This window comes from Vanacampus margaritifer, chromosome 9 (genome assembly GCF_051991255.1).
Source record: "Vanacampus margaritifer isolate UIUO_Vmar chromosome 9, RoL_Vmar_1.0, whole genome shotgun sequence".
In the NCBI taxonomy this organism is placed as follows: Eukaryota; Metazoa; Chordata; class Actinopteri; order Syngnathiformes; family Syngnathidae; genus Vanacampus; species Vanacampus margaritifer.
The window spans coordinates 23702546-23726606 of NC_135440.1; the positions used below are offsets into that span (position 1 = coordinate 23702546).

General features: G+C 37.0%; 1 protein-coding gene and 2 long non-coding RNA genes across 9 annotated transcripts; 1 reads left to right on the plus strand and 2 right to left on the minus strand.

The window, feature by feature from the left end:
• Positions 1-2378: 2378 nt before the first annotated feature.
• On the minus strand, positions 2379-5104 carry LOC144058262 (uncharacterized). Its single transcript, XR_013295410.1, has 2 exons — positions 4891-5104; positions 2379-3278 (listed from the first exon to the last, which is right to left on the minus strand). It is a non-coding gene; the product is annotated as an uncharacterized LOC144058262 (long non-coding RNA).
• A 3953-nt stretch (positions 5105-9057) lies between these two features.
• On the plus strand, positions 9058-12639 carry LOC144058312 (uncharacterized). 2 transcript variants are annotated; one of them, XR_013295419.1, is made up of 3 exons: positions 9058-9202; positions 9303-9516; positions 11875-12639. It is a non-coding gene; the product is annotated as an uncharacterized LOC144058312 (long non-coding RNA). The 2 variants fall into 2 exon arrangements; XR_013295420.1 differs by lacking the exon at positions 11875-12639 and adding an exon at positions 10580-11376.
• LOC144058311 (uncharacterized protein C1orf232) lies at positions 9822-23986 on the minus strand. Of its 6 annotated transcripts, XM_077576708.1 has the most exons (8): positions 23741-23986; positions 22911-23002; positions 20662-20693; positions 14398-16058; positions 14063-14310; positions 12031-12111; positions 11840-11946; positions 9823-10894 (listed from the first exon to the last, which is right to left on the minus strand). In XM_077576708.1, the coding sequence occupies exons 5-8, from the start codon at positions 14141-14143 to the stop codon at positions 10522-10524; spliced, it is 642 nt and encodes a 213-aa protein (XP_077432834.1). In that variant the 5' UTR covers positions 14144-14310; positions 14398-16058; positions 20662-20693; positions 22911-23002; positions 23741-23986; the 3' UTR covers positions 9823-10521. The 6 variants fall into 6 exon arrangements, with proteins under 6 accessions (XP_077432830.1, XP_077432834.1, XP_077432833.1 ...); XM_077576707.1 differs by having other exon boundaries at positions 14398-20693; XM_077576709.1 differs by having other exon boundaries at positions 14150-14310; positions 14398-21602.
• Positions 23987-24061: the final 75 nt, after the last annotated feature.

Consider the following 24061-nt stretch of genomic DNA (forward strand, 5'->3'; position numbering starts at 1 on the left):
TTTTCAGAAAAGGGATGCCGTGGGTGCCAGCCGATTTAAGCATTTTGACTGATCTTTCAAGGTCCACAGAAAATTATGTGTTTGGACTATGGAAACACACGTACTACCAAATGAAAGATTGGACTCTCATCTTCCATCAGAAAAAAAAAGTTTGTTTCTACCTTATTCCGTTTTTCAGTAATCAACAATAGAAAATGGTTAGTTTCACCTCTGTTTGGAAACAAACGTCTTTTAACGTCTTTGGCACTCCTCCATAGGATTTTACTTAACGTTATTTAACGTTTTTGGCAGTCAAAGAGTTAAGTGAAAATCAGGATTAAAACTATAAGATAAGATTGATGTAAAAAATGCTGCAAAATCAGGCCTTTGATATGAAGCAGACCAAACAACTGACAAGCGAGTCCAAGGTACGAAGAGAACGCTTACATAAGCAGTTGGGTCAGAATTTCCCCAAAAAATTCCGACAGATGGATCACACCTGGAGAATGCAATAATTCAGACGGTCAGCACAGAATCGGAAGGAAAAAAAGTGAGTGGTTCCACCCCAATTGGCTGAAAGTTTACTCTAATGTTGGCAGGAGGGTTTCGAGTAGCAAGAACCTGCTGCTTGCTGGTATCCCATGACGGCGTGGGGTCATAAATCACACCGGTGGACCCTTTCATTGCCTTCTCTCTCCTATGTGACCTCTGCCTCAAGAGGGGGGGGGTTGAAGGGAGTCTCGGTCGGGTGGGAAACCTGAGCAGGGCGTCAGGGGGTTACGTTGAATTGAAGCAGGGAGAAGAAGTTTTGTCTTTATTAGGCAGGTGGGTTCAACCAAAACGGAATATTTGAAGCGTTGTGTTTTGGTTCTGCAGCTGAACAAGGCTACTGTGGAGCTTCTGGTTAGTGCCAGCTCATTCAAAAGCATCAAAGCACAAAAGAATCACTGAATTAAATATGCATTTACATTCGAAACGAAATACAACCCAACATATTACAACAAAGTATGTCGTTCAACCTACTGAATTTGTTTTTAACTCATTCACTGCCATTGACGGCTATAGACGTCAAAAATTCATTTGAACTATTTCTATTAGTTTGACATTTTTTCCCACTTCTGTTAACAAGAGTATGAAAACCTAGACATTAGTTTTTTTTTGTACATTTAGAACAGATATAAATTTTGTGATTAATCGTGAGTTAACTAGTGAAGTCATGCGATTAATTACGATTTAAAAAAAATGTTTTTTTGACACCCCTGATTTTAAATTTTTTCTTAAAAAAAAAAATCATAATTACTTTTTTTAAAGAAAATATTATATTACAATCTTTAATCGTAATTAATTGCATGACTTCACTAGTTAACTCACGATTAATCACAAATTTTATATCTATTCTAATAATAGTATAATAATAATAAAAAAATTCTAGGTTTTCAAACTTAACAAAAGTGGGAAAAAATGTTAAACTAATAGAAATAGTTCAAATGAATTTTTGACGTCTCTAGCCGTCAATGGCAGTGAATGAGTTAATCCAGGACAGTATTTCTTCCTCCATTTTCATACTCGTGCACTTTTAGCTTCCATTACATCGTTTTCACAAAGTCAACAAAAAAGAGACAATTTTGGCTACAAAGTTCCTGTAAGCTTTGACCTACATGGTCGTGCGAGCAACACACTACAAAGTCGTCCGACAGCTATGCTAGCACGCTAACTGGATTAGCCTTTCTTTTTCTTTAGAGGGAAAATAAAGAAGTTGTGACAAAGTCAGCATTCGGGGAAGAATGAGCCGCCCGGAAGCCGACGGTAGCAAGCAATGTAATCCCGACGTTTGTTTTCACCTGCTCAGAACGCCCAAGAAGCCGGATTTACTGGAAAGGAGAATGTTCTCACGTAAAAGTAGGTTAAATCTAGAGTCCTACATACCACACTTATCCTGCTAAGCTGCTGGAAAAACGAAAGAATTTAGCAAAAATAATATTTTAGCTCACAAAAAGGATCCTCCTGTTGAGTTTAGCTCTCGGGGTCGCAGAGAGGACATGCTAACAGAAAATGCTAGCTTGAGCTAGCCTTGTGTTAGCCAATGTAGCGTTTTTTTTCTTTCTTTTTTTAGTAGAAGTTTGTTGTTTGTTTGGCACAAGTGAAACTTTGGTGTGTGGGGGGGTGGGGGGGTGGGGGTGGGTGATGACCATATTATCATGCCTGTTTAGAAACTTGCAAATTCAAGAGTTTAACATTCAAAACAACAATGGTGGAAAACACTGGGGGAACATAATGCTAAGAGACAAAAAAAAAATCCTACAAAAATGTCAGACAAATACATCATAAAGTGTATCTAAATGTTGTATGAATTTTGCTGATAAATTAATAAACAAAAAGGAAACATGAATAAAGAAATATTCAGTTGTCATCATAGTCATATTTAGAAAAATACATTGAAAATTAGGAGGAAAACAAAGGTTGTGATCATCTTATGAAAAAAAGGTTTAGGTTTTTGGGAAACTAGTCACAGTCTTATAAGAAAATTAAGTCAAAAAAATTAAAGGATTAAAAAAAAAAGTTACAATTTTTTCAATTTTTTTGTAAGAAAATGTCAGGAAAAAACATATTCAGAGGATTTCAGAATGTTTTAGGAACAAAAAATTGTAAGCAGTCAAGAAAAAGTTGCCTTTTGAGAAACAAGTCAGGATGTTGCAAGCAAAGAAACGCAATTTAAGAACTATATCGTGTATACAGATATACGGTAATTGAAATCTGAAGCATGTCGGGTCTGCGTCAAGGGGCCTACGGTCCTTTTGCTGCTGCTAATCTCGCTAATGAAAACATTCGTGCCTGGAGCCCAGGTGAAAACCTTTCGATCCCCGTGAAGAATCCATTTGGGGGCGCGACCAGCGTGCAGACAGACTGACTGAGTCCATCCAGGCTCAGACTTTCACGTGAAGAGGTTTGAGGGACAAAAAAAAGTGGACATTTCGGAAATAAATAAATGTGACTAGTAAGTAAATACATTTTCTAATGAAACCGCTCTGTATTAAATATAAAATACATTGCCTCTTTTTTTTCACGAGGCTCCAGATGAAGAAGACGAGCCAGTCTGTCTACTGTCGCTTTCTCAGACTTCCATCGTCATCAAAGCCAGTGACCTCACCACACTTTTGGGGTTTGGCCGCTCCCCGCCAGCGCCCGCTCGTTCCGCCAGGGCGAGGGAAGGCCCTGCGAATTGGCGCCACGCTGGGCCGGACCTCCCCGGAGGATTCGCTCGGCGGCAAAACCGCAGCAGGAGTCTCACGGGACGCGTGCTGGCAAAAACGGGGCAATTTGTTTTCACTTCATGGCCACTTACGGAGGGTGAAGCAGCAACAAAATGGCTTTACTTATCCAGCCATTATCTGAAGCGCTAATTTAAAAAAAAAAACTAAATTAAAAAAGGCATATTTTACAATTTAAATTAGCAGAGGGAAAATGTTTTAGACGATTCACAAAAAACGCCTGAACTTCACAAAATAAATATTTTTACATTTTAAAACGTAATGTTACTAAGGCTGCGTTTAAGAAAATCTACAAAAAAGAAGTACCGTAGTTTTTGTTGTAGTTTTTTTTTTTTTTAAAAGGTGGAAAATTTTTTGGGTGATATTTTTTCAGGAAAATCTGTAAAAGTGTATATATATATATATATATTTATATACAATGTATTGGGAAAAAATAATAAATTAAAAAAAAACAATGTTAGAAGAAAGGGAGTTGTATTATTTTAAGTAACAAGTAGTAATTAAAAAAAAAAAGAAAAAAGAAATGTTCGAGGGGAAAAAAATGGGTTGCTTTTTTTGGAGAGAAAAAAAAGACTGCCTGATATGATCAAAACTTGCATGTTAAAAAACCCTAAATATTTCAAGAAAAATAATTAGTATAGTTTGAGGGGGAAACAAAGAAATAAGAGTTAAATGAAAAAAAAGTGTCATTTTTGAAAGTCAATATCTTATGAGAAAATTTTTAAAAAATGAAGAAAAAAATGATTAAAAAAAAAAAATGAAAATATGTCCCAAAAATAATAATAATCAGACTACAATGACCCATACTGAGTCACATCTTAAAGCTGCTGAACGTAGAATATTTCATTTCGAATCGCTACTGCCACCTGCTGACGAAAAATGAAACTGCACATACCGTTTTTTCACATACACACCACGCACATTACGTCACATCCGCGGACAGGGCGCGGGAAATTCTAACCCGAATCCAGTCTGAAAACTATTGGCCATAGGCTTGCAGTAGTACGCATTGTGAACAAATAAAGTGTTAATCTACTAATTAGAAGCCATTTCAGTCATTAATGGTCAAATAAAAAGCGTACTGTAAAGTTATTTTGGGGGGAAAAAAAGTTCCATATTGCAGCTTTAAATTAACGATCCGGACTTTCTGGATCCATAATAATGTTATTTTGTTTGTCCCCATAATATGACACAATGCCTTGTTTTCATTCCGATTTATTTGCGATTATTACAAAAACAATTTAAAAAAATATTATTGCAATGGACCATACCAAGTCGCATCTCATATGAAAGGCCTCGATGAGGGCTTTCAGAATCTATCATAATCTTGCCATTATGACCTTAAATGATAACACAATGACCACAAAAAAAAGTGTGTTTTTTTGTTTTGTTTTTGCTATTATTTGATTGGCAAATCAGCAAAAACACACTTGATAATCACCATGAAAAGTCATTAAAGCCATGCTCAAGGTTGCATCATCACAAAAACGCACATTTTTCACTGGTGGGCAAATCGCATCAAACTAAACCACCGGAAGTAACTCCAGACTTAAACATCAGTCTGAGCGCTATGCACTGTAATTGTATCCGCCATTTCAATGACACACTGGCTGTCAGACAAACAGGAAACCATGTACCCTACCTGTCACGGCGAGCAACAATACACAGAAAGTCTTGTGCCTGCAGCGCAGCGCGAACCAAAGACGTCAACCCTCTTCATCCGAGCCGACGTCCTCCGGGAGGAACAAGAACTGACGCCAGGTGTGTCGTTGCGCAATCGGAGAGCAAGGTGCGCCTGCAAGGCTGCAGGAGCGAAACAATTAGGGCCTAATCGTCTCGTGTGCAAGCACAGTACCCGGGAGGGAAACGTTGGTCTGGAAAAAAGGAAATGAAATTCAGGAAATATGCAGGAATTTAATGACATTAGTTGTGGACCACCTAGTGTACAAGTTCATGTTTAGACCTCCTAGCCAGAAGACATATAGACCTATATATATTAAACTATCTATTTGAGCCCCAAAATAGCATGAAGGTTAAAATTAAAACAATAGTTGTACCTCCTGACAACCTTCATCAACATACAGCCTGACATCCGAGGACCTTTTCACTCTGTCGCCACGTCGCATTCCCACGTCGCAAATAGACTGCCGGGAGACGCCGACAACAGCAGGAAGGAGGAGAAGAAGAAGATTCCTTTTGCTCACAGGTGGCAAATCCAGGTTCCAGAAAGTAAAAATCCCTGCCACAGTTTGGCTTTAGTCCAAGATGCTAGCTATCTAGCTAGCTAGCTCCCTAGCAAGTAAATGAGCACCATGGAAGCTAGCTAGCTAGCACCGGAAAGTAAAAACTCTGCCACAGTTTGGCTTTATCCCCGATGCTAGCTAGCTAGCTAGCTAGCTCCCTAGCAGGTAAACAAGCACCATGGCAGCTAGCTAGCTAGCACCCGGGGCTAAAGCCAAACTGTGGCAGGGTTTTTACTTCCTGGACCTGGATTTGCCACCTCTGCTATCCCGTTCCTTAATTAGAATAACCAAATACAGGGACAAATATTTACCATATTTTTTTCAGATTTTAATGAGTCGCAGTTTTGTTTTTTGTTTTTTCATACTTTGGTTGGTTCCTGCGAATTGAACATTAAAATTCGAGCTTGGACTGAAACCCAAAATCCAGAGGTGGCAAAACCAGGTCCTGAAAGTGAAAACCCTGCCACAGTTTGGCTTTAGGCCCTGATGCTAGCTAGCTAGCTCCCTACCAGGTAAACAAGCACCATATGAGCTAGTTAGGGAGCTAGCTAGCTAGATCCTGAAAGTAAAAACCCTGCCACAGTTTGGCTTTAGCTCCTGATGGTAGCTAACTAGTTAGCTCCCTAGCAGGTAAATGAGCACCATTGGAGCTAGCTAGGGAGCTAACTAGCTAGCACCTGGCTGGGTGGGGCTAAAGCCAAAATATGGCAGGGTTTTTACTTTCCGGACCTGGATTTGCCACCTCTGCTTTTGCTTCACAAAGACTGTACGTGTTTGAGGTTAGGCTAGAATAGCATAGCCTAGCACTGCATTGCATCGCACAGTATAGCATAGTGTAGGAGAGCATAATGTAGCATAGCATATCATGGGGGTGTCGCGCAGCTAATTGTAGCAGTGTAAAATAGCGTAGTTTAACTTACCACAGTGTAGCGTAGCATAGGTTAGCATACAGCGTAACAACGTAGTGTATCATGGTGCAGTGTAAGATAACATAGCATAAAACAGCATAGCTAGGGTAACATATTATAGCATAGCTTACCATTTCTTAGCATAGCGCAACACAGCATAGTGTAGTGTAGCACAGCATATTGTAGCATAGTGTGAAATAGCATAGATTACCATAGCGTAGTGTAGCGGCATTGCATAGCGTAACATAGTGTACTGTAGAATAGTATAACAGCATATTGTAGCATAGCGTAGCATAAGATAACATAGCAGAGTGTAGTGAAACATAGCTATAGTTTAGCATACCATAACATAGCATCATGTTACGCAACATAGCGTAGTATTTCTTAGCAAGCTAAACTGAAAGTCACGAACACAAACTTGAAATCCTATTCTGACCATGGCCACTGTTTGACCCTGGGACAGATTCTTACTATTCCAAAATGATTGGTTCTCATGACATGTGTGTACGTGTGTGTGTGTGCGTGCGTGTACAGAAGCAAAGAACAACATGTAGAGAAAGCAGCAGCTGTAGCAACAGTAACCCAAGCAGCAGCAGATTCAACTACTGACGACCAGCAAAATACAATATAATAAATACAAAATATACGAAAATTAATTGAATAATTAATTAATATTAAAAAAAACTAAACCTAATTTTTTTTAAATGATCGCATTAAGTTAAATTCAAAAAGATAAAATAAGATTGAAATATTTAATCTAAAATGATTGCTGAAATAAGATGAAATGCAACAAATAAAAAATGAATGATGAATGATGAAACAAAGCAGAATAAAACAAATATTAAAAATGACAAAATCAGTTTAAAAAAAGAGAGAAACAAAACAAAATACAGTAATAGAGTAAAACAAAAACAATCAAGTGAAATTATATAAGAAGAAAACAACAAAAAGAATGATGAAGAGTTGAAAGACCTCATGAAGTAGTTCAATTGGTGACCATCAATCATCATCATCATTTATAACACATACAAATGAGAGCATAGAAAACATATTGATTGTCATCCTATTGATCTACTTAGTAGCTCTATGCGTCCAGAGGGGTTAGCTTAGCGTGAAGCTAAGACCCAGGCTGGTTAACATGGGATGAAGCATTTGCTGCTTTGCAAAGATTCCGCCTGAACATGAGAAAATGTCAAATATCCTGAGGACACTTGAAACCTTAGCCCCAGTCCTCAAACCAGCACAGGCTGGAAACCCTGACCCCGACCTGAAACTCGGTGTAGAATCCCTAACAGGACTAAAATCATAGTGTAAACCCCTAACAAATTTGAAAGCCTGACACTTAATTGGAAAGCCAAATCTGTCTTGAAGCCATATTTTGAAACGCTCCCCGGAATGTTTGTCCGCCATAAATGTTTCTCTCAGCACAGTTTATTGTGGGAATGTAGAAAAGTTTGGGCTGTAAAGAAGATTACGGTGGGAAGGCAAACATCTGCGTTCCTCTCGGACAAAAAGTGTGTAATGAGTGAAAAGGCATTTTGCTGACTCATGCTTTTTACATCAGGTATGATTCATTCACACCCTTCAAACGTATAAATCAAAAAAAGTAAAAACTACGTGTTACGTTTAAATGATAGCTTGTGACATGATTAATGTGCACTTGTACTAACTTGTTTGCTGTAAAGACCAAAAACATCACCACACAGCATTGAATAAAAGTGTGTTCATTTACACACAGCTATGCCTACTTAGCGCGCTAACTAGCAGCTAGCTCGCCACTGTGATAGCTTTTTCCTGGATTGGGAAAGAACTCTTCGAAATCCTGATCAAATTAGTGCTACAACATTACAAGTTTTACTTATTTTCACCACTAGGATTTATTTGTATGGATCTTATTAGCTACACACAGGCACTTATGGTAACTTAGCTCGCTAATTAGCAGCTAGCTAGACAATGTGGTTTCTGGAGTAGGAACAGTTTTATTTTCATTCCTGATCAAATTAGTATTAAAACCACATTAATTGACACTCATTTCCACATTTCAACTTATTTTTTGGTGGCTTACTAGCTAGACAGTGCTAAGTTAGCTCGCTAACTAGCAGCAAGCTGTCAATTACGGTTATGTGATTCCATACCATTCAGTATGTTTTTAATGTTATTATTTTCACAGCATCAAAAGTGTTTGAATGTGTTATTGACACATTTTATCATATTCGGTTATTTTATTTTTTTCTTTGTTTAGAAATTGATTTCAAATTTTGTTTCCGTATTTCTAGTTTTCATTTTATTTGTCTTTATCTAATTATATTTCATGTGTCTTTGCAAGTTTTAAAGGTGTTTAAAAAAATGTTTTTTATGTATATATAAATACTGCTAAAAATTAGCCAAGTTTCATTTTGTGATCTCGGGTTATCGTCACACATTAAACAAAAAAAAAAAAAATCAGACTTTTGCCATGTTTGACGCAGGTGTGTGCGTGTGTGTTTTCCAGATGTGATGTTTCACCGCCACAGAGACGCCCACCATGATCATACCTGAACGCCACCAGACATCTCTGTCTATACAAGTGTTTTTGCATGTGTGTGTGTGTGTGTTTGTGCGAACAAAACAAGACATGGGGAGGAAAAGAAAACAGCCGCCAGCTCATTTTATTCACATCTTTTCTCCTGTGACTCATTTAACAAACGCCTGATGATGACGTCACGAAGACGTTAGCGGGAAGGTTTGCAGAGCACGCATTTTGGTACCAGGATGTGACAAGGTACCAAACCTATAATAATAGTCGTAATCGGCATTCTAAAAGGTAATCAGGAACTTTATTAGAATTATTTATGCGGTATTTTTCTCAGTGTTTACATGTGGTCATATTGTATTTCTTGTCTTTCCACTCTCTAACTTGAAAGGATGTGAATGAAGGAAGCACAGTTTTGGGATGACTGTACAGGAAGTGAAAAGCGGATGTGGGTGCAGCGGATCCGCTCCAAACGATTCAATCAATGAGGACAAACTGGCCTCAGATCAGTCAGTCGCCCTACAGGAAGAAATAAAGCACACTGGCTGGCTGTGCTGTATGACATGTTGACAAGATGGCTAATGCTGCCTGTACACGGTGTAAAGGTAAATCGCGCCCTCTGGTGGCCAAAGGCACCATAGCCTTACCATGGTTGTCATTGTCCAAAACAAGGATTTACAGTACATATTATGGAAAAACGTAAACATTTGAAAAATCTAACATAGACAATAAAAAAGAGGCGAATAATACATGTTGAAAATGACCCCCCCCACACACCCCCCCCCCAAAAAGAAAAAAAAAAAGAAAATCACAAAATAAAATGTGTAGCTTGAGGAATCACATGTTCCAGTTAACCATATAGGGCAAAATAAAATATAAAATAATGAAAAAAAAAACTGTAGAGCGGTCTTGTATCATGTATCATCATTTAATCAGTCCTTAAATATAGTAAACATTTTTTCATTGCAGCATTCAAAGAAAAACAAAACAACACAATCCAACAAACGTGACACAATCAAAGAAAAAACAACACAAAAATCTCAAACAGTTTTGAACCTATTCAAATTTTCTGTGACAAGAAAAAAGGTTTACAAGTGTCTGGCGAATGACTTTGCAACCTTGAACGGACCCTGACAAAACACAAAACAAAAAAAAATCACTCTCTATGTGCGCACACAAGCCATCGCCGTGAGTTACGGGCGTAACAGTTACAACCCGTCGAAGTGACATTAAAAAAAAATTGACCAGCAGAGGGAGACAGAACGGAGAAGCCTGACGGGTCACCAAATGGCACCCCACATTTCTTAGTTGAAAAGAAAAACCTAAAGGAAGAGTGAGGGGTAAAAACAACTTCGAAGGGCTCCCACTAGGGAGGGGGCACAGTATGGGACCGGGAAAAAAGAACAACATAATTACGTGTGCAAAATTACATTTGTACACATAATATATACTGTATTTTTAACTCTTTTTTTTAAACTTGTAATTTTTGCATAATCAGTGAATAATTGAATCCGTCCATCCAGTTCCCTGTATTATTATTTCATTATGAATCCATATTTTTTTTCTTACCTGCTGTAATACCTGAAATTCCCCATTTCGTCTGCGTTCTCTTAATTGCTCTTGGCCGGGCTGGCTCTCCTCAATTCGGCCAATTTGCTGGTGACAAAGTTCCACTTGAAGGAGGCGTCCTCGCCGCCCGCTCCTCCTCCCAGCGTGACGTATTTGGAGAAGCCGTTGTTGCCGTGGCTCTCCCGTGGCTCCGCCTCCTCCTTCGCGCCGTCCGCCTCCGCCGCATCAGAAGGCCCGGCGGTCGCAGCCTCCTCCTCCTCGGCCGCCACCGTCGCCCCCTCGTCGTCCTCCGTCGCCTGGCGGGCGGCGGGGGCCTCCGCCTGCTTCTTGGCAGCCCAGTTGGCGGCGAAGCTATCCCAGAATGCACTGCGGCGAGCGGGCCTGGAAGGTTCCTCTGGCTTGATCGCAAGTGGACTGACATAGCATGACATTACATATACGGTAGATGCTAATCAGGTATTTTGAGTTGATTGTTTTTCCTCATAATTAGTGGTTATGTTACAAAAATAATACATTTCAAAAATATGTTCTTCAATTTTCCATTTTATTTTTAATTTTATATTTCCCACACATTATTCAGTAGGTAGTATTCTATTTAGCCTTTTTGTTTTAATTGTCTATATTTAATTTAGTACTTTTTTTTTATTTGGGGGATTTTTAAATATTTCATTATTTTCATTACATTTTTTTCAGTTTTTTGACTTAAGTTTCTACTTTAGATTTGTTTTCACATATATATTTTTTAAATATCTTGTATTCTATTTAGTTCTTAATTGTCATGAAGTTATTTTATTTGGATGCATTTTTATTTTACATTTTATTTTGCTTTTCAATGTCCATGTTTTTATTTTTATTTTATATCATTTTCTTTTTGGGAGGAAGAAGACACGTAAATATTTTGTGCATTTTTTGTTTGAATTTAAAAAAAAATCATAATTTCACATATTATGTTTTAAAGTATAATTTTATCATTTAAAAATTAAGTTTTAAATTTTTGTTTGTAAAATTGTCTTATTAAAATCACATTATTTATTACTATGGTTTTTAAAGTTATTTGTTTTGTTTTAATGTTAATTTTTTTCATTCATAATATTTAATATGTTTTAGTTTAACTTTATACAGTATATTTGTTTAAAATTCTTCTTGAGGTTTTTTTGAATGTTTGATTTTTAAATTGATATATATATATATATATATATATATATATATATATATATATAATGTTTCAGTTTATTTTATACATTATTCAAACTACTATATTTTTTTATTTCATATCTGAAAAAAAAAATCTGAAAAATATAAATGAAACTCCTAAATAAATGGGTACATACACACACATGCACAGTATAGTCCACTCACTGGTCAGCCATCGGATGACTTTGTGTCTCTTGCAGTAATTGGTGCTCGTCATCTTTATTGAAGAGAGTTGACAGTCTGTTCCAGCTCTTGGACCCCGCCCCCTGCATCTGGAAAAACATGAACACGAACACGAGGTCAAAGGTCAAGGGAGATGTTCACGTATGAAATGGGTCAAGTGACGTGCGACATACCCTGCGGGCCAGCTGGGAGACGGCGTTCTGGCCTTCATCTTGCTGGACTGGACTCATCGTGTCTTCTTCCACCTCACTCACCTGAATACAAACAGAGTGCAAATTCACCTTTGAGCAGGGGCTGCCATCTACTGGATCGAAAGGGTACTACATGTGTTATGACCTCCAACAATTACAATATCTGAAAAAGTATCTATAAAAAGTCTACACAGCCTTGTTGAAATGGCAGCTTTTTGCGATGTAAAAAAAAAATGAGACTGACATATAATCTGTACAAATCAATCGACTTTTCGGTGGGGAAACAAAACAAAGTAGCTGAGATAATGTGGTTGCACAAGTGCACACACCCTCATAATTAGGGACACCAATTACCTTGAAAGTCATGTTAAACGGGAGTCGGCGCACACCTGCCACTATTTAAATCGCCTCTGATAAACCACAATTAAAGTACAGCTGTTCTAGTAGGCCTTTCCTGACATTTAATTACTTTACTTTAATTACTTCCTCAAGTTACAATTACTTAGAAAAATGGAGATGTGGCCATGTTCAGAATTAACACATTTAAACTCTTGTGAAATGGGAGTCAACACAAACATGCTACCATTTAAAGTGCCTTTGAAAAAACACCAATAAAGTTCAGAAGTTCTAGTAGGCTTTTTATATGACCAAAAATCTATTTTTGGTGAAGTTGGGTTTGTGTCCATAAAGTTTTTTCAACCTTCTATAGTGGTCATTTTTTCCTTTGTTTATTTATTTATTTTTTATTTATTTTACATTTTTGTCAAATTATTATTACTATAAATTATTTTAGATTATATTATTTAAAAAATATATTTGACTATATTTATCATTTATTTGTTTCTTTATGGTCAAACAGTAATTTGTATATTTAAAATTTTTAATTTATTTGAAATGTTAACCTATATATTTTTTTTCTTTCAAAATTATTCACCAAATTTATTTGATATTTTACTACTTTAAAAAAAATGACATTTGGTACGAGTGGATTTTATTTTATTTGACATTTATTACTTTCATCAATGTAAATGTAACATACAAAATTACATTAAACGTGTACAAATGTTAAAAAGAAAAGAAAAGCACATTTGTAGCTTTGCGGACTGTTTATTCAGTTACAGTATGTGACCTTTTAGCATTGCACCTTTTCCTGGACTGATTGGCTAAAAATCCACTTGCCAAAATAAGGCTTGTTGCAAAAGACAAAAGGCTTCATTCAGTCTCTTGAATGTAAATCATGAGTACACACACACACACACACACACACACAAAATGGAGGCCTTGACCTGGTGTGCGTCACTCCAAGCATTGGCAGCCGATCCCTTTGTTGTGATTCTGTGTCGGATTCAGTTTCTTGCCACTCTTTTGATGTGGGTCACTTAGAATAGAGCCAAACTATAAAGAGTCCCTCTCAAAGCTTGTAGCTCCCTCTAGTGGTATAAAATGGAAGTACAGTTCTGTACTCTACTTTTTTTTTTCAACTTACCTTAACTCATTCACTGCCATTGACGCCTATAAGCGTCAAAAATAAATTTGAACTATTCTATTAGTTAAAAAAACAACAACTTTTTTTAACAAGAGTATGAAAACGCAGACATTTTTAATTAATAATCTTTTTTTTTTGTTGAAAAAAAGAAAATATTATTAAAAAGGGGGCGTCAGGCGATTAAAATTTTCAATTGTAATCAATAACATGACTTCAATAGTTAACTCAAGATTAATCACACATTTTATATCTGTTCTAAATGTACTATAATTTTTTTTTAGGTTTTCATACTCTTGTTAACAAAAGTGGAGAAAAAAAAGTTTTAAACTAATATGAATAGTTCAAATGCATTTTTGACGTCCATAGCCGTCAATGGCAGTGAATGTAAAGTCAGCATTATATATGTAATGAAATCATTTTAGAACCAGCTCCTGTCTTGTATCTCATTAAATTAGATCCGGGTGCATACATAAGGCGTACCTAATATTACGGGGTGATTTCTCGATAAAAAGTGTTCCACATCAATACCTCCTCAGCCGAGTCGTCCACGTACTCCGGGTCGAGCGTCTTCATGACTTTGCTCTTATAAAGCCTCCACAAAGGATTCATGCTGACCTCGGCTGGACGCTGCTCTGGACTTCACTTCCTGTGCGTGGACTTCACCCGACCTGGTCCTCGTTTTCCTCCTTTTTGGCCTTCATCAAGTGGCGGCCGGAGGGAGGCCTGCAGCGAAGCATCAAGCGAGCCCGCGACGGTGAAGCTGTGCATGCGTGTACCTGCGTGCACACACACACACACACACACACACACACAAGGTGAGTGGGTGAGTGAACGTCACGCTTGAGGACGCCTGGCTGGGTTACCTGGAAACAGGTGTGGATTTCCTCATGCATATTTCACAGAGTGTCTCTTCTACAGCCACAGCTCCATTGTCAGCTGGCTCCAGTAACACACACACACACACACACACACTTTTTAAAATATTATTTAAACATAACCACAATAATAAAGATACTGTGAGATTCTTACCTCGGCAGCAAGGTAGACCATTTGTTGTCCATTTTTGGGCAGCCCCGCGGCGTATAGTAAAAACGAAATTGGACCTCTGTCGTCTTTTTTATATATTTATATTTTATAAATATTTTTGTAGGTGGTACTTGGGAGTACAAAGTTGCATTATAAAACTGAGTATTGTTGTGAATGGCGTGTGTACATACATTGTTCGTTGCCTTTTACGTTTGACACGGATCTACTGTGAGGATGTTTAAGGTGAACATCAATTATGGATGCGCGCACGCACGCGCGCACACACACACGCTGAGAGGAGGTTTAGATTTCACAGTGGAAATGACACGCCCACTTTTTAACACTACGACGGCCTACAGACTGGAACTCTATTAATAATCAGCCGGAATAAATCTCATTCAATTACACATTCTGAGCAGTAATCATTTCACAATATGCTTCGATTGCAGGTGCCTCAAGTCACCTTTAGGTGGCGCAATGGTCACATGCAGTAGTGGGCAAAAGCGGGTTGAAAGATGTGCAGGTCGCGTTACAATCTAGTTTCATGACCATCGTCATCATTATTTATTTATTTATTTCTTTTAAATGTATGATTGCACTTTAAATTGGAGCTACAATTATTACACAGAGAAATAAAACATTGTGATTGATTAATATTACACTTTTATAATGATTTGGTTAGTAACTGAGATTTATTTATTTATTTTATATAATCCTTCTTTGTATTATTATTTTGGAAACATTGACTCTACAATGGGGTTTTAAAAAAATAAATGTATTAATGGTTTTAATTTTCTCTTCTAAATTATATAATGCTGTATTTTCTATTTCTATATATACTTAAGTGAATTTAATCACATTTATTCCACATTAGCATTCTATTTTTCATTAATATATTGAATACGTTTTTTTTTTTAATGATTTTTATATTTTGCAAGATTTTTTTTTAAAATACATTGATTTTATTGATTGATTCAGTTTACTAATATATTTATTTTTATTTAAGCATTGCGTTTTAAGTTTAATTTTGGTACTATATTTAAAATTTGTAAGTACATTTAACAGCAATTAATTTAGTTTTTTTTTTTTTTTGCTTTAATATGAAACAATAAGATTAGGTCATATGTTTATTTTATACAAAATGATGTTTCATGATATACTTGGATTAGCCATGATTGTCGTTTCCAGTCTCACTTTATAAATCGAAAACAGAGGAATCCCCTTTTTTTCTTTTTTTTATCCCCTACACTGCACTTATTCTATTGACCACTAGAGAGCGTCAGTCTCCACTTTGGCCTGAAGAAGGGACACAATGTACAGAACTCAGTGTCCTTGGGTCAGTGCCATACATTAAACATATTATTTATAAAACTGCACTGCAATCATGGGGCGCCGATGACAATTTAAGCACATCCGTTTTGACCGTAAGCGGGTCTGCTAAAGTTGACCTACTAACCTAAATATTCCATATCATACAATCTTGCTCAGCTGTTTCCATCTGGAACACAGAACGGAATTTGAGCGTCTCTGCCCTCGTCCAAATATTTACGCAATCTAAATAGCAGTGGTTATCGCTTTACATATGGAGCACATATAAGAAGGAGCCTTATGGTAAACGCTGACAAAGAACTTTAACACTTGTAGATAACAGCAGATACATTTGGCTTTGTGGAGTGCTGTACCTCCATTTTAGAGCATTTACACAACTTATCACCTTTTACTGTATGTTTGTGTCAAATAATGTAGGCAGCACAATGGTGGCGGCCAATAATCATAAATGATAAACATGCTCAGTATTATTGCAAACCTTGTGTAGATTCTGAGGACTGCATTATTTTGAAGTCAAACACAACCTAATCATCAAGCGGGGTACGTGTATTTGGATCCAAGTCAGCAAAACTGCTCTAAAAGTTTGTCATTAGCGGTTATCTTGTGGTGTGGAGTGTGTTATGGTTGATTTTTCCAACTTGCTTTACTCTGAATACGCATAATTGTCTTAATCATATTTGAATGAAAACATGAAAAAAAAAAACACAACAAATTCAGAAGGACAAAGAATCTACAAGATAAAGAAAAAATAAACAAGAGTATTGGTATGTTTAATTGAGATCATGTAAATTAAAAATAACTTGGGTAATTATGCTATTAGGCTAATGAAATGTTAAACATGTTTAATGTTTATGATAGATTATCCAAAAAGGATAACTGGTTGCGTTTAGTGTTTGCATAACTTGTCCATCACAGTACAGCTACCAGGTAAGCTAGCAGCTAGCTTAAAAATACTAGGTCTTCTTCTTTCTACTTTCAATCAGTCGGGATGACCTTGAAACACAGCGCTGCCGCACGCAGGTCAGTCTTGGTACTGCAACTCACAACAGTCATGTTTTCATCTAATTGTTTCAAAAAAAAATTGCGAACATGCAACTTATGCCCGTTTCCATCTGTTCTTCTTTTGTGAATATTGAGCGCGGACTCCGACGCTTTAGGTGGCGGTATGCACCATTGATATGTGATCCACCAGTAATTTAAGAGAAGAAGAAGAAGACCAGGAATGACGTGCGATGACGTCGTATGAGTTTACGTTTGTAATTCTTGATAAACCGTAGCGTTTCTTTGCTTTTTTTTCCATCTAAAATTGCCTTAATATTCACATATTTAATTGATTCTAAAAATATTTCTGTTTCTGTCCCTCATTTATAGGTGCAGCTGATGCAGGCCAAAAATATACAACATGGCAGACATTTTAATAAGCGGCAAGCGGCATGCCCCGTTGACATTTTATAGGTTGTTGACAGTTTAATAAGTTGCAGCTCTCATAAAAAGCAACAAGAATGAGGTGTGAGTGTGCTTTTTTTCTAGGAAAAGTGGATGTTGCATAAGAGTTTGGAAGCAACAGTGCCACATGGAGATGCCCGAAGGCTCTTGTAAAAACCACCAAAGAAAACAAAACAAAGGCGTGTAGTATGTACTCACAAGAACAGGCACTCACGCAATGCGTTTCATTATATAACATGAGACTTGATAGCAAATGGCAAGTTTCATATTCTTTTATTTACAGTACTATAAATGGAGTTGTAAATGTAAAATGTACAGTAATTAATAAGCAAAGTAATCTAATAAGGCATTAATATTGATATTTTAACATTAACAAAGTTTGAATCAGAAATGTTAAAGCAGTAGTAAACTTTTTACCTGGACAGATGAAACGCACTGCTTTCTTATTAAATGCTGCCCCCTGTCTATCGGCGATGTAATTACATTAGCCAGTTAGCCACAGTTATTAGCAAGCATATTGCTATTTTTCATTGATAATGTGACAGTAACTTAAAATGACTTGGACAATTATGTTAACGTTTTTAGAAAAATCTCACAGCAAGCACACCACCCAGCAAAATGTCAGAAAAACTATATTCGGTGGTATCTTGATTTAGGATTTTAATTCGTTCCGTGACAGCTAGCTAGCATTAAACATTTAACTGTGTCTTATCAGAAACTAGCTCATGGCTCATAACTAGCAAGGTGATGCGTTTTATATTTTATAATGCAGATGATCCATCTTATCATCCCTTTGACGAAACATTAAAAAAAAATGTTAACAAGCAGTGCTATTTTTTCTTACTATAAACGTGCTCTAATTTAAAACAGTTACCTCCAGTATGTTTAAAAAAAACAAACAAAAAACACCAATAACCACAAAACTAATAAGCCGCATTTTTGTCACCAACAGGTGGTCACTTTTTTTTTCTCTCCCTATGATGGCGATGTAACCGTACGTGTTGGAATGTGCCGTAAGTCAATCAACAGATGCTAACGTAACGCAGTAAGCGTAAAGTCACCATTGTTGTATCAAAAACACATTTATACCACTAATATAAAGCAATCAATATTATCAACAATATACTTAGACCACTGCAATCTGGAAATTTTGTAAACCGAGGATTTCCTGTATGTATATAAAAAAATAAAAAAGTGGCTAAAGCTAGCTAGCTAGCTTGTGACAATGTAACCAATGTATTAACAAAGTCTCTCTTTGGGGTCAAAGTTAACAAAGCTTGAGTAGCAAATGTTATTTTACGTGACACAGGTAGATTAACTACAATATCATTTTGGAGTAAAAATATAATTTAAAAAAAAATCTGAGAAATTGAACACCTGACTTTTGATTGCACAGTAGCGATTAGGCTACGTCACTTTACTACTTTACGACAGCCTATCATTAACTGCCATTAAACTTAACACACTGGTTTTCTACTCTGTCAACAATGAAATAAATCAAGTGACTACGCTTTTGTAAGTAATGGTGGGTACTTTTTATAAGGCCCCTCAAGATACTCTAAACATACTGTAACACTGCTCATGACACACAAGCGCCACAAGTCCACTCATCAGCATAACAAAGTCATATTCAGCACGTTATGTTTCCTTCACATGCATGCTTTTTATTCATTGATTCATAAAGTTTTGATATGTGTAAACAAAGCAACAGAGATGCTTTCATAGTGTGTTTTTATTATTTGCATGGGTCTTTTTCCATGCCTGTGTGTTTATGCAGGAATGTTTTTTGTTTTGTTTTGTTTTTAAGCTAACCTGCTCAAACCAGATGGGAAGCGGTTCGAACCAGCTCCAAGCAAACATGTGGAGAGAATTTGCAAATTGCAGTGGAGACGTTTGCGACAGGAAACCAACAAGCAACAACACAAATGGCCAAAAAGGAGAAAATACGCTTTAGAGTTAGACTCGTCATTTGGTTGTACGAGAATTAAATACAATCAACGCAAAAATAAATGAATACATTTTTTTTGGGGGGGGTTGCAATATTCATATTTTTTAAATACAATATTATAGAGGAAAAAATGCTGCCATATATGTAATAAATTATTCTCAGAAAAAGGATGATGGTTTGTTATTTTGGTTAAAAAAAAACTTGATTTGCAAAATATCCTTAAAAATATATTGTACAATATTCTGAAAGTAATTGATGATGATGTGGGAAAAAAATATACAGTATTCTGAAAGAAATTACAAACAATATTATTTATTTATTTATTTAATTTATATGTATATTTTGTACTGTACTGTACCATGGCAAAAAGTGCAATATTCAGTTTTATGTTTTTTTTTAATGCAATCCTGAACATTTTTAAATTATTTATTTTGTAAAAAAAATAATAAATAAATACAATTAATATTGCGATTTTTTTTTTTTTAATCTGCAAAAATAAAACTGTAAAATTATGTTTATCTTGTTGTTTATTGTTTAGATTTCTGATCTTTTTTTAATTGTTAAGTTCAGGAACAAAATGCAAAATACGAATGAAAAGTTGTTGCTGTAATAGGTACAATTCTAATAATACTATGTAACCACACAAACCTCACGTCTACATGCTAGTCCGCATGCCTTTTGTCACTCAATTGACCCCGAGGCCGTGAATATGGACCGTATACTGCGTATGTACGTATGTATGTGTTAACGAGCAGACATGACTGCATGCATGGATCTGTCATGACTGCATGTTATACAACATGACAACATGACCTCAAAGGTCACCCTCCAGCTGTTCCTGCCAATGACCAAGTAGGCTGCAGCAACTCGATTTATCCAGATAATTGAGTTTCTATGAAGATTTTTGTTTATGTCATTTATCTTCCACATGTTGGATCATGTTGGTTCTATTTGATGGCCAAACCACCTAGTCCTGATGCAAATTAGTTCCAGGCTACTTCCTGGTTCATTGAGGACGTTAGCTGTCCGACTAGCTAGCTAGTTCCACCCTTGCTGTCTATGCCTTTATTGTTACCAACAATCCACCGCCTGAGAAAGTTGTTTTAACCCCGCGCGGTCGGGATGTTCGCATTGTCTCCTGCGTGAGAACATCCAGGGACGGGGAAAAACTGATTTCCTGTCTACAATTGAATGCCTAGCGCTTAGCTTAGAGCGCAAATCCGGGAATACCGCGTTTCATCTCTTTTTAATAACAATTTGTTTCATGTAGAATGTTTTGACAAAACGTGACTTTCTAAACTGTCGCGACGAAAAGATGACATCATCATGTAAAATGATAACATGAACCACGTGGGTGGAAAAGAACATTTGAGCTCACCCAGCAGGAGATAAGCAGCTTTTCAGTAAATCCTGATGGGGGGGAAAAAGGCAACATGGTTAATGAAAAAAAAAAACTCAGTATGGTTTGGAAGCAGAACATCTTGATCTACTTCAACACATTAACAGTGCTAAGAAGAAACACAACGAAGCAAGTTACAGTACAACATTGACGAAAAATGTCTAAAAATGTCAATTTTTAGATGGGAGTCTTGCATGCAGTTGAACAAAAGTTGATGTAAATGTTGATGGGGAATTAAGTGGGGGGGGGGGCAATGTGATCTCATACTACTTCAATCAAGAACATATACAAGAAAGCAAGTTAAAATACATTTTCTGAATGTTTTATCTAAAAATGACCAATTTCAGCATTTTCAGATGGAACTTTTGCATGTGATCATCATATGGATGACGTCAAATCCTGATGGAAGAAAGGCACTTACGGGGAAATAAATATTAAAATGAGAGTAGTTTGGATGCCGAACATTTTGTCCAACTTAGCTGCACAGAAACTGAAAACATCCACCCGAGAGAACGAGTTACAGTGTTGATTTAGAGCGCTTTGTGTACAAATGATCATTCTGAAATGGGAGTCTTGCATGTGTTCAAAAAGATGGAAGAAGACAGCCACTTAGAAATACAAAATAAATTCGGAGTAGTTTGAGTTGCCGAACATTTTGTCGTCCTTGACTGCTCAGGCAGCGCGAAGAGCAAATGCAAGAAAGCCGTCTATAATACAATTTGAGAGCTTTTTGCATTAAAATGATGACTTTCAGAGGGGAGTCTTGCATAAGGTCAGCCAGATGATGGCAGTGTCGTGAGGAAGGGTGTCGGGGGGTGTCTGTTAACGGAGACACTGTGTTCTCTGCAGCCTGCACGTTGTCACTACAGCTCAGAGGACGGGCTGGAGTGAGGATCCATCCTTAACACGCTGCTGCATGACTAGAGGTGATGTAGAGACATGCACTAAACATGTGCTGAAACAACCAAAATACGATGATGTATGTATGTATTATGTACTGTATATTTTTCTCTTTTATATATATATATAATTATATATATATATATATATATATATATATATATATATATATATATATATATATATGTAAAATTATATTTTTATATCAGTTTTTATTTTCACTTTTAGTCATTTATTTATTTACTAGTAATTTATTTATTTTGAATTTTGACACTTTTGGTCCTCCATATCTTGGCGCTAAGTCCACGGCATCAAATACACTGATGGCCAAACGAAAAAGTGCTGCATAGGCATAACAAAAACAAGGCGGCGCCACCTTGTGGCACGGTGCCATACTGCGAATTGTTACACGTCGTGAGTCATGATAGAAATAATTTTGCCCAAACCAGAATGCAAAAAAATCTGGTCCACCTATTTTTAACATTTTAGTTTGTCGTACTAAAAATAGGAAGTAGGACATCAACAAAACACAAAAACGCCTTTTTTTTTTGCTAAGGGGTTTTATTTTGTTATTTTGCTAATTGAGTTACGATAGCGACGATGGAATTATCATACATGAGATAAAAGTTTAAGAAATGAGTCACAGCTTTTCGCCCTTTTACCAGCCATGTGAACCAAAATGGGGATTGTCGATTATTTGAACGTATTTAACACATTTCAGGTTATGCATATAACAACTCTTTCTGTGAAGGAAATCTTCAACGCATGTCATAAAACGTGATAAGACCCCTCCCGCCCTCTCACTGCATAAATCAAAAATAAATCCCTCCCCGTCATTATTCGCGCCAATGAGCGCATCCTCATCCCTTTGTCTCCGCGCCTTGCAACCAGGCCGATTTGGGTGACGCGTCAACGCTCAGCCAATGGCCGGCCATCAGCAAAGCATCACTTAGGAGGGAGGGGGGCCGTGCCGGGCCGGGGGCAGGCACGTGGTGGCAGGCGAGGTCTCAAGGCCTGTCGCACGATATCATGTCGCGATGGCGAGCGAGTGGGCATGCGTCGACACGAAGGGGCTACGTGCGGAAATGCAAATCACCAATGGGAAGGAAAGGATTGAGGGCCAAACGTGGGCCGAAATCCCTCCCATATGCATTTAATGCTTCATTTACTCAAATGTGATGTGTTGCGCACATCCCTTTAATTAAAACTTCAATTTGGCGCAGAAGATTTGATTACATCATCTTTTTTGCTAAGCTGGGTTTTTTTTTTTTGGGGGGGGGGGCAGTTGACATATAACAGGCAGAACAATTACATGCTGTTTCACTTACATGTTTTGGCGTGTGCTAGTCGAAGTTGGCTGTGACTGACCGACCAATCGGAGGACAGAAAAATGCTGTCATGCTGGGCCAGCTGACTGAACCTGTGAGGTGAATTTGAAATAGGATTAGTTAAAGAAACAATTCCATTGCCAATACAATTTAAATTACATCGGCGAGCAATAGGAGGCCCCGTTAGAGGCAGAGTAAACTGGCATAGCAACAGGAAAAGGCTGAAATCTGATTGGAGTAAAAATAAAACTAACATCCACATGCAAATACAGTACTGGAAGCAGTGCAGCCCAAATAAATGTTACAAAAAAAATAAGGACAATTGACCACTTCCAATAAATTAGTACTTTAAAACAAATCTTAGCATTTGTGCTTTTTAGAGTTTTTAGGCCAGCTGAGAAGGCTCACCACTGGCAAATTGATACAAGATCATAGTTTCAGTTTATAGACGTTCTGTGATATTTTTATTTGGTAGTTTGCTGTGGCATTTGTCTTGAACAAAATGTGTACCTTTAAATAAAGGTTAGGAAACACATTGCAGTACATTTAAAACCCATGCTTGGCTGAACCTTTGGTAATTAAGATAAGTATCAGATTTTAGTCACTATTGCATATTTAAATATCACACTTGACGTGTTGATTCTATGACTATTAACAAGTTACACGTTTACAATGGAGCAATTCACCAAACACGTTTCAAGTAGTGCCCCACAAGTACGCTTAAAGCAGCGCAAACAAATACAGTACAACTGCCTAACAAACTTGCGCGTTACCCTATAAACAGTTCTTTTTTTAACACCGCAAATGAGTAATTTATACACTTTACTTACGTGAAACTACGCCGTCAAATCAGAGCAGGATGCCAAACGTTTTTTGATCCTTAAAGACCTCCGTAGTACACCAGGAAGCAGCAATTTATTAGCAAGCAAGATGTCCCATCTAACAATATTTTGACTAGCGAGTCAATTAGTAATGTACATTAACAAAGAAACGCGTGTTATTAAGCCCATTATAAACCCCTATTCCCTTTTTTGTCGTAAAACGACCGCTAAGCATAATTACAATAAGATATACAGCGCTAACAAGTGACTGTTTACGGAAGATGGACGCAATGTACGGCAACGCCGCGTAGACAAACTTTACTACAGGAG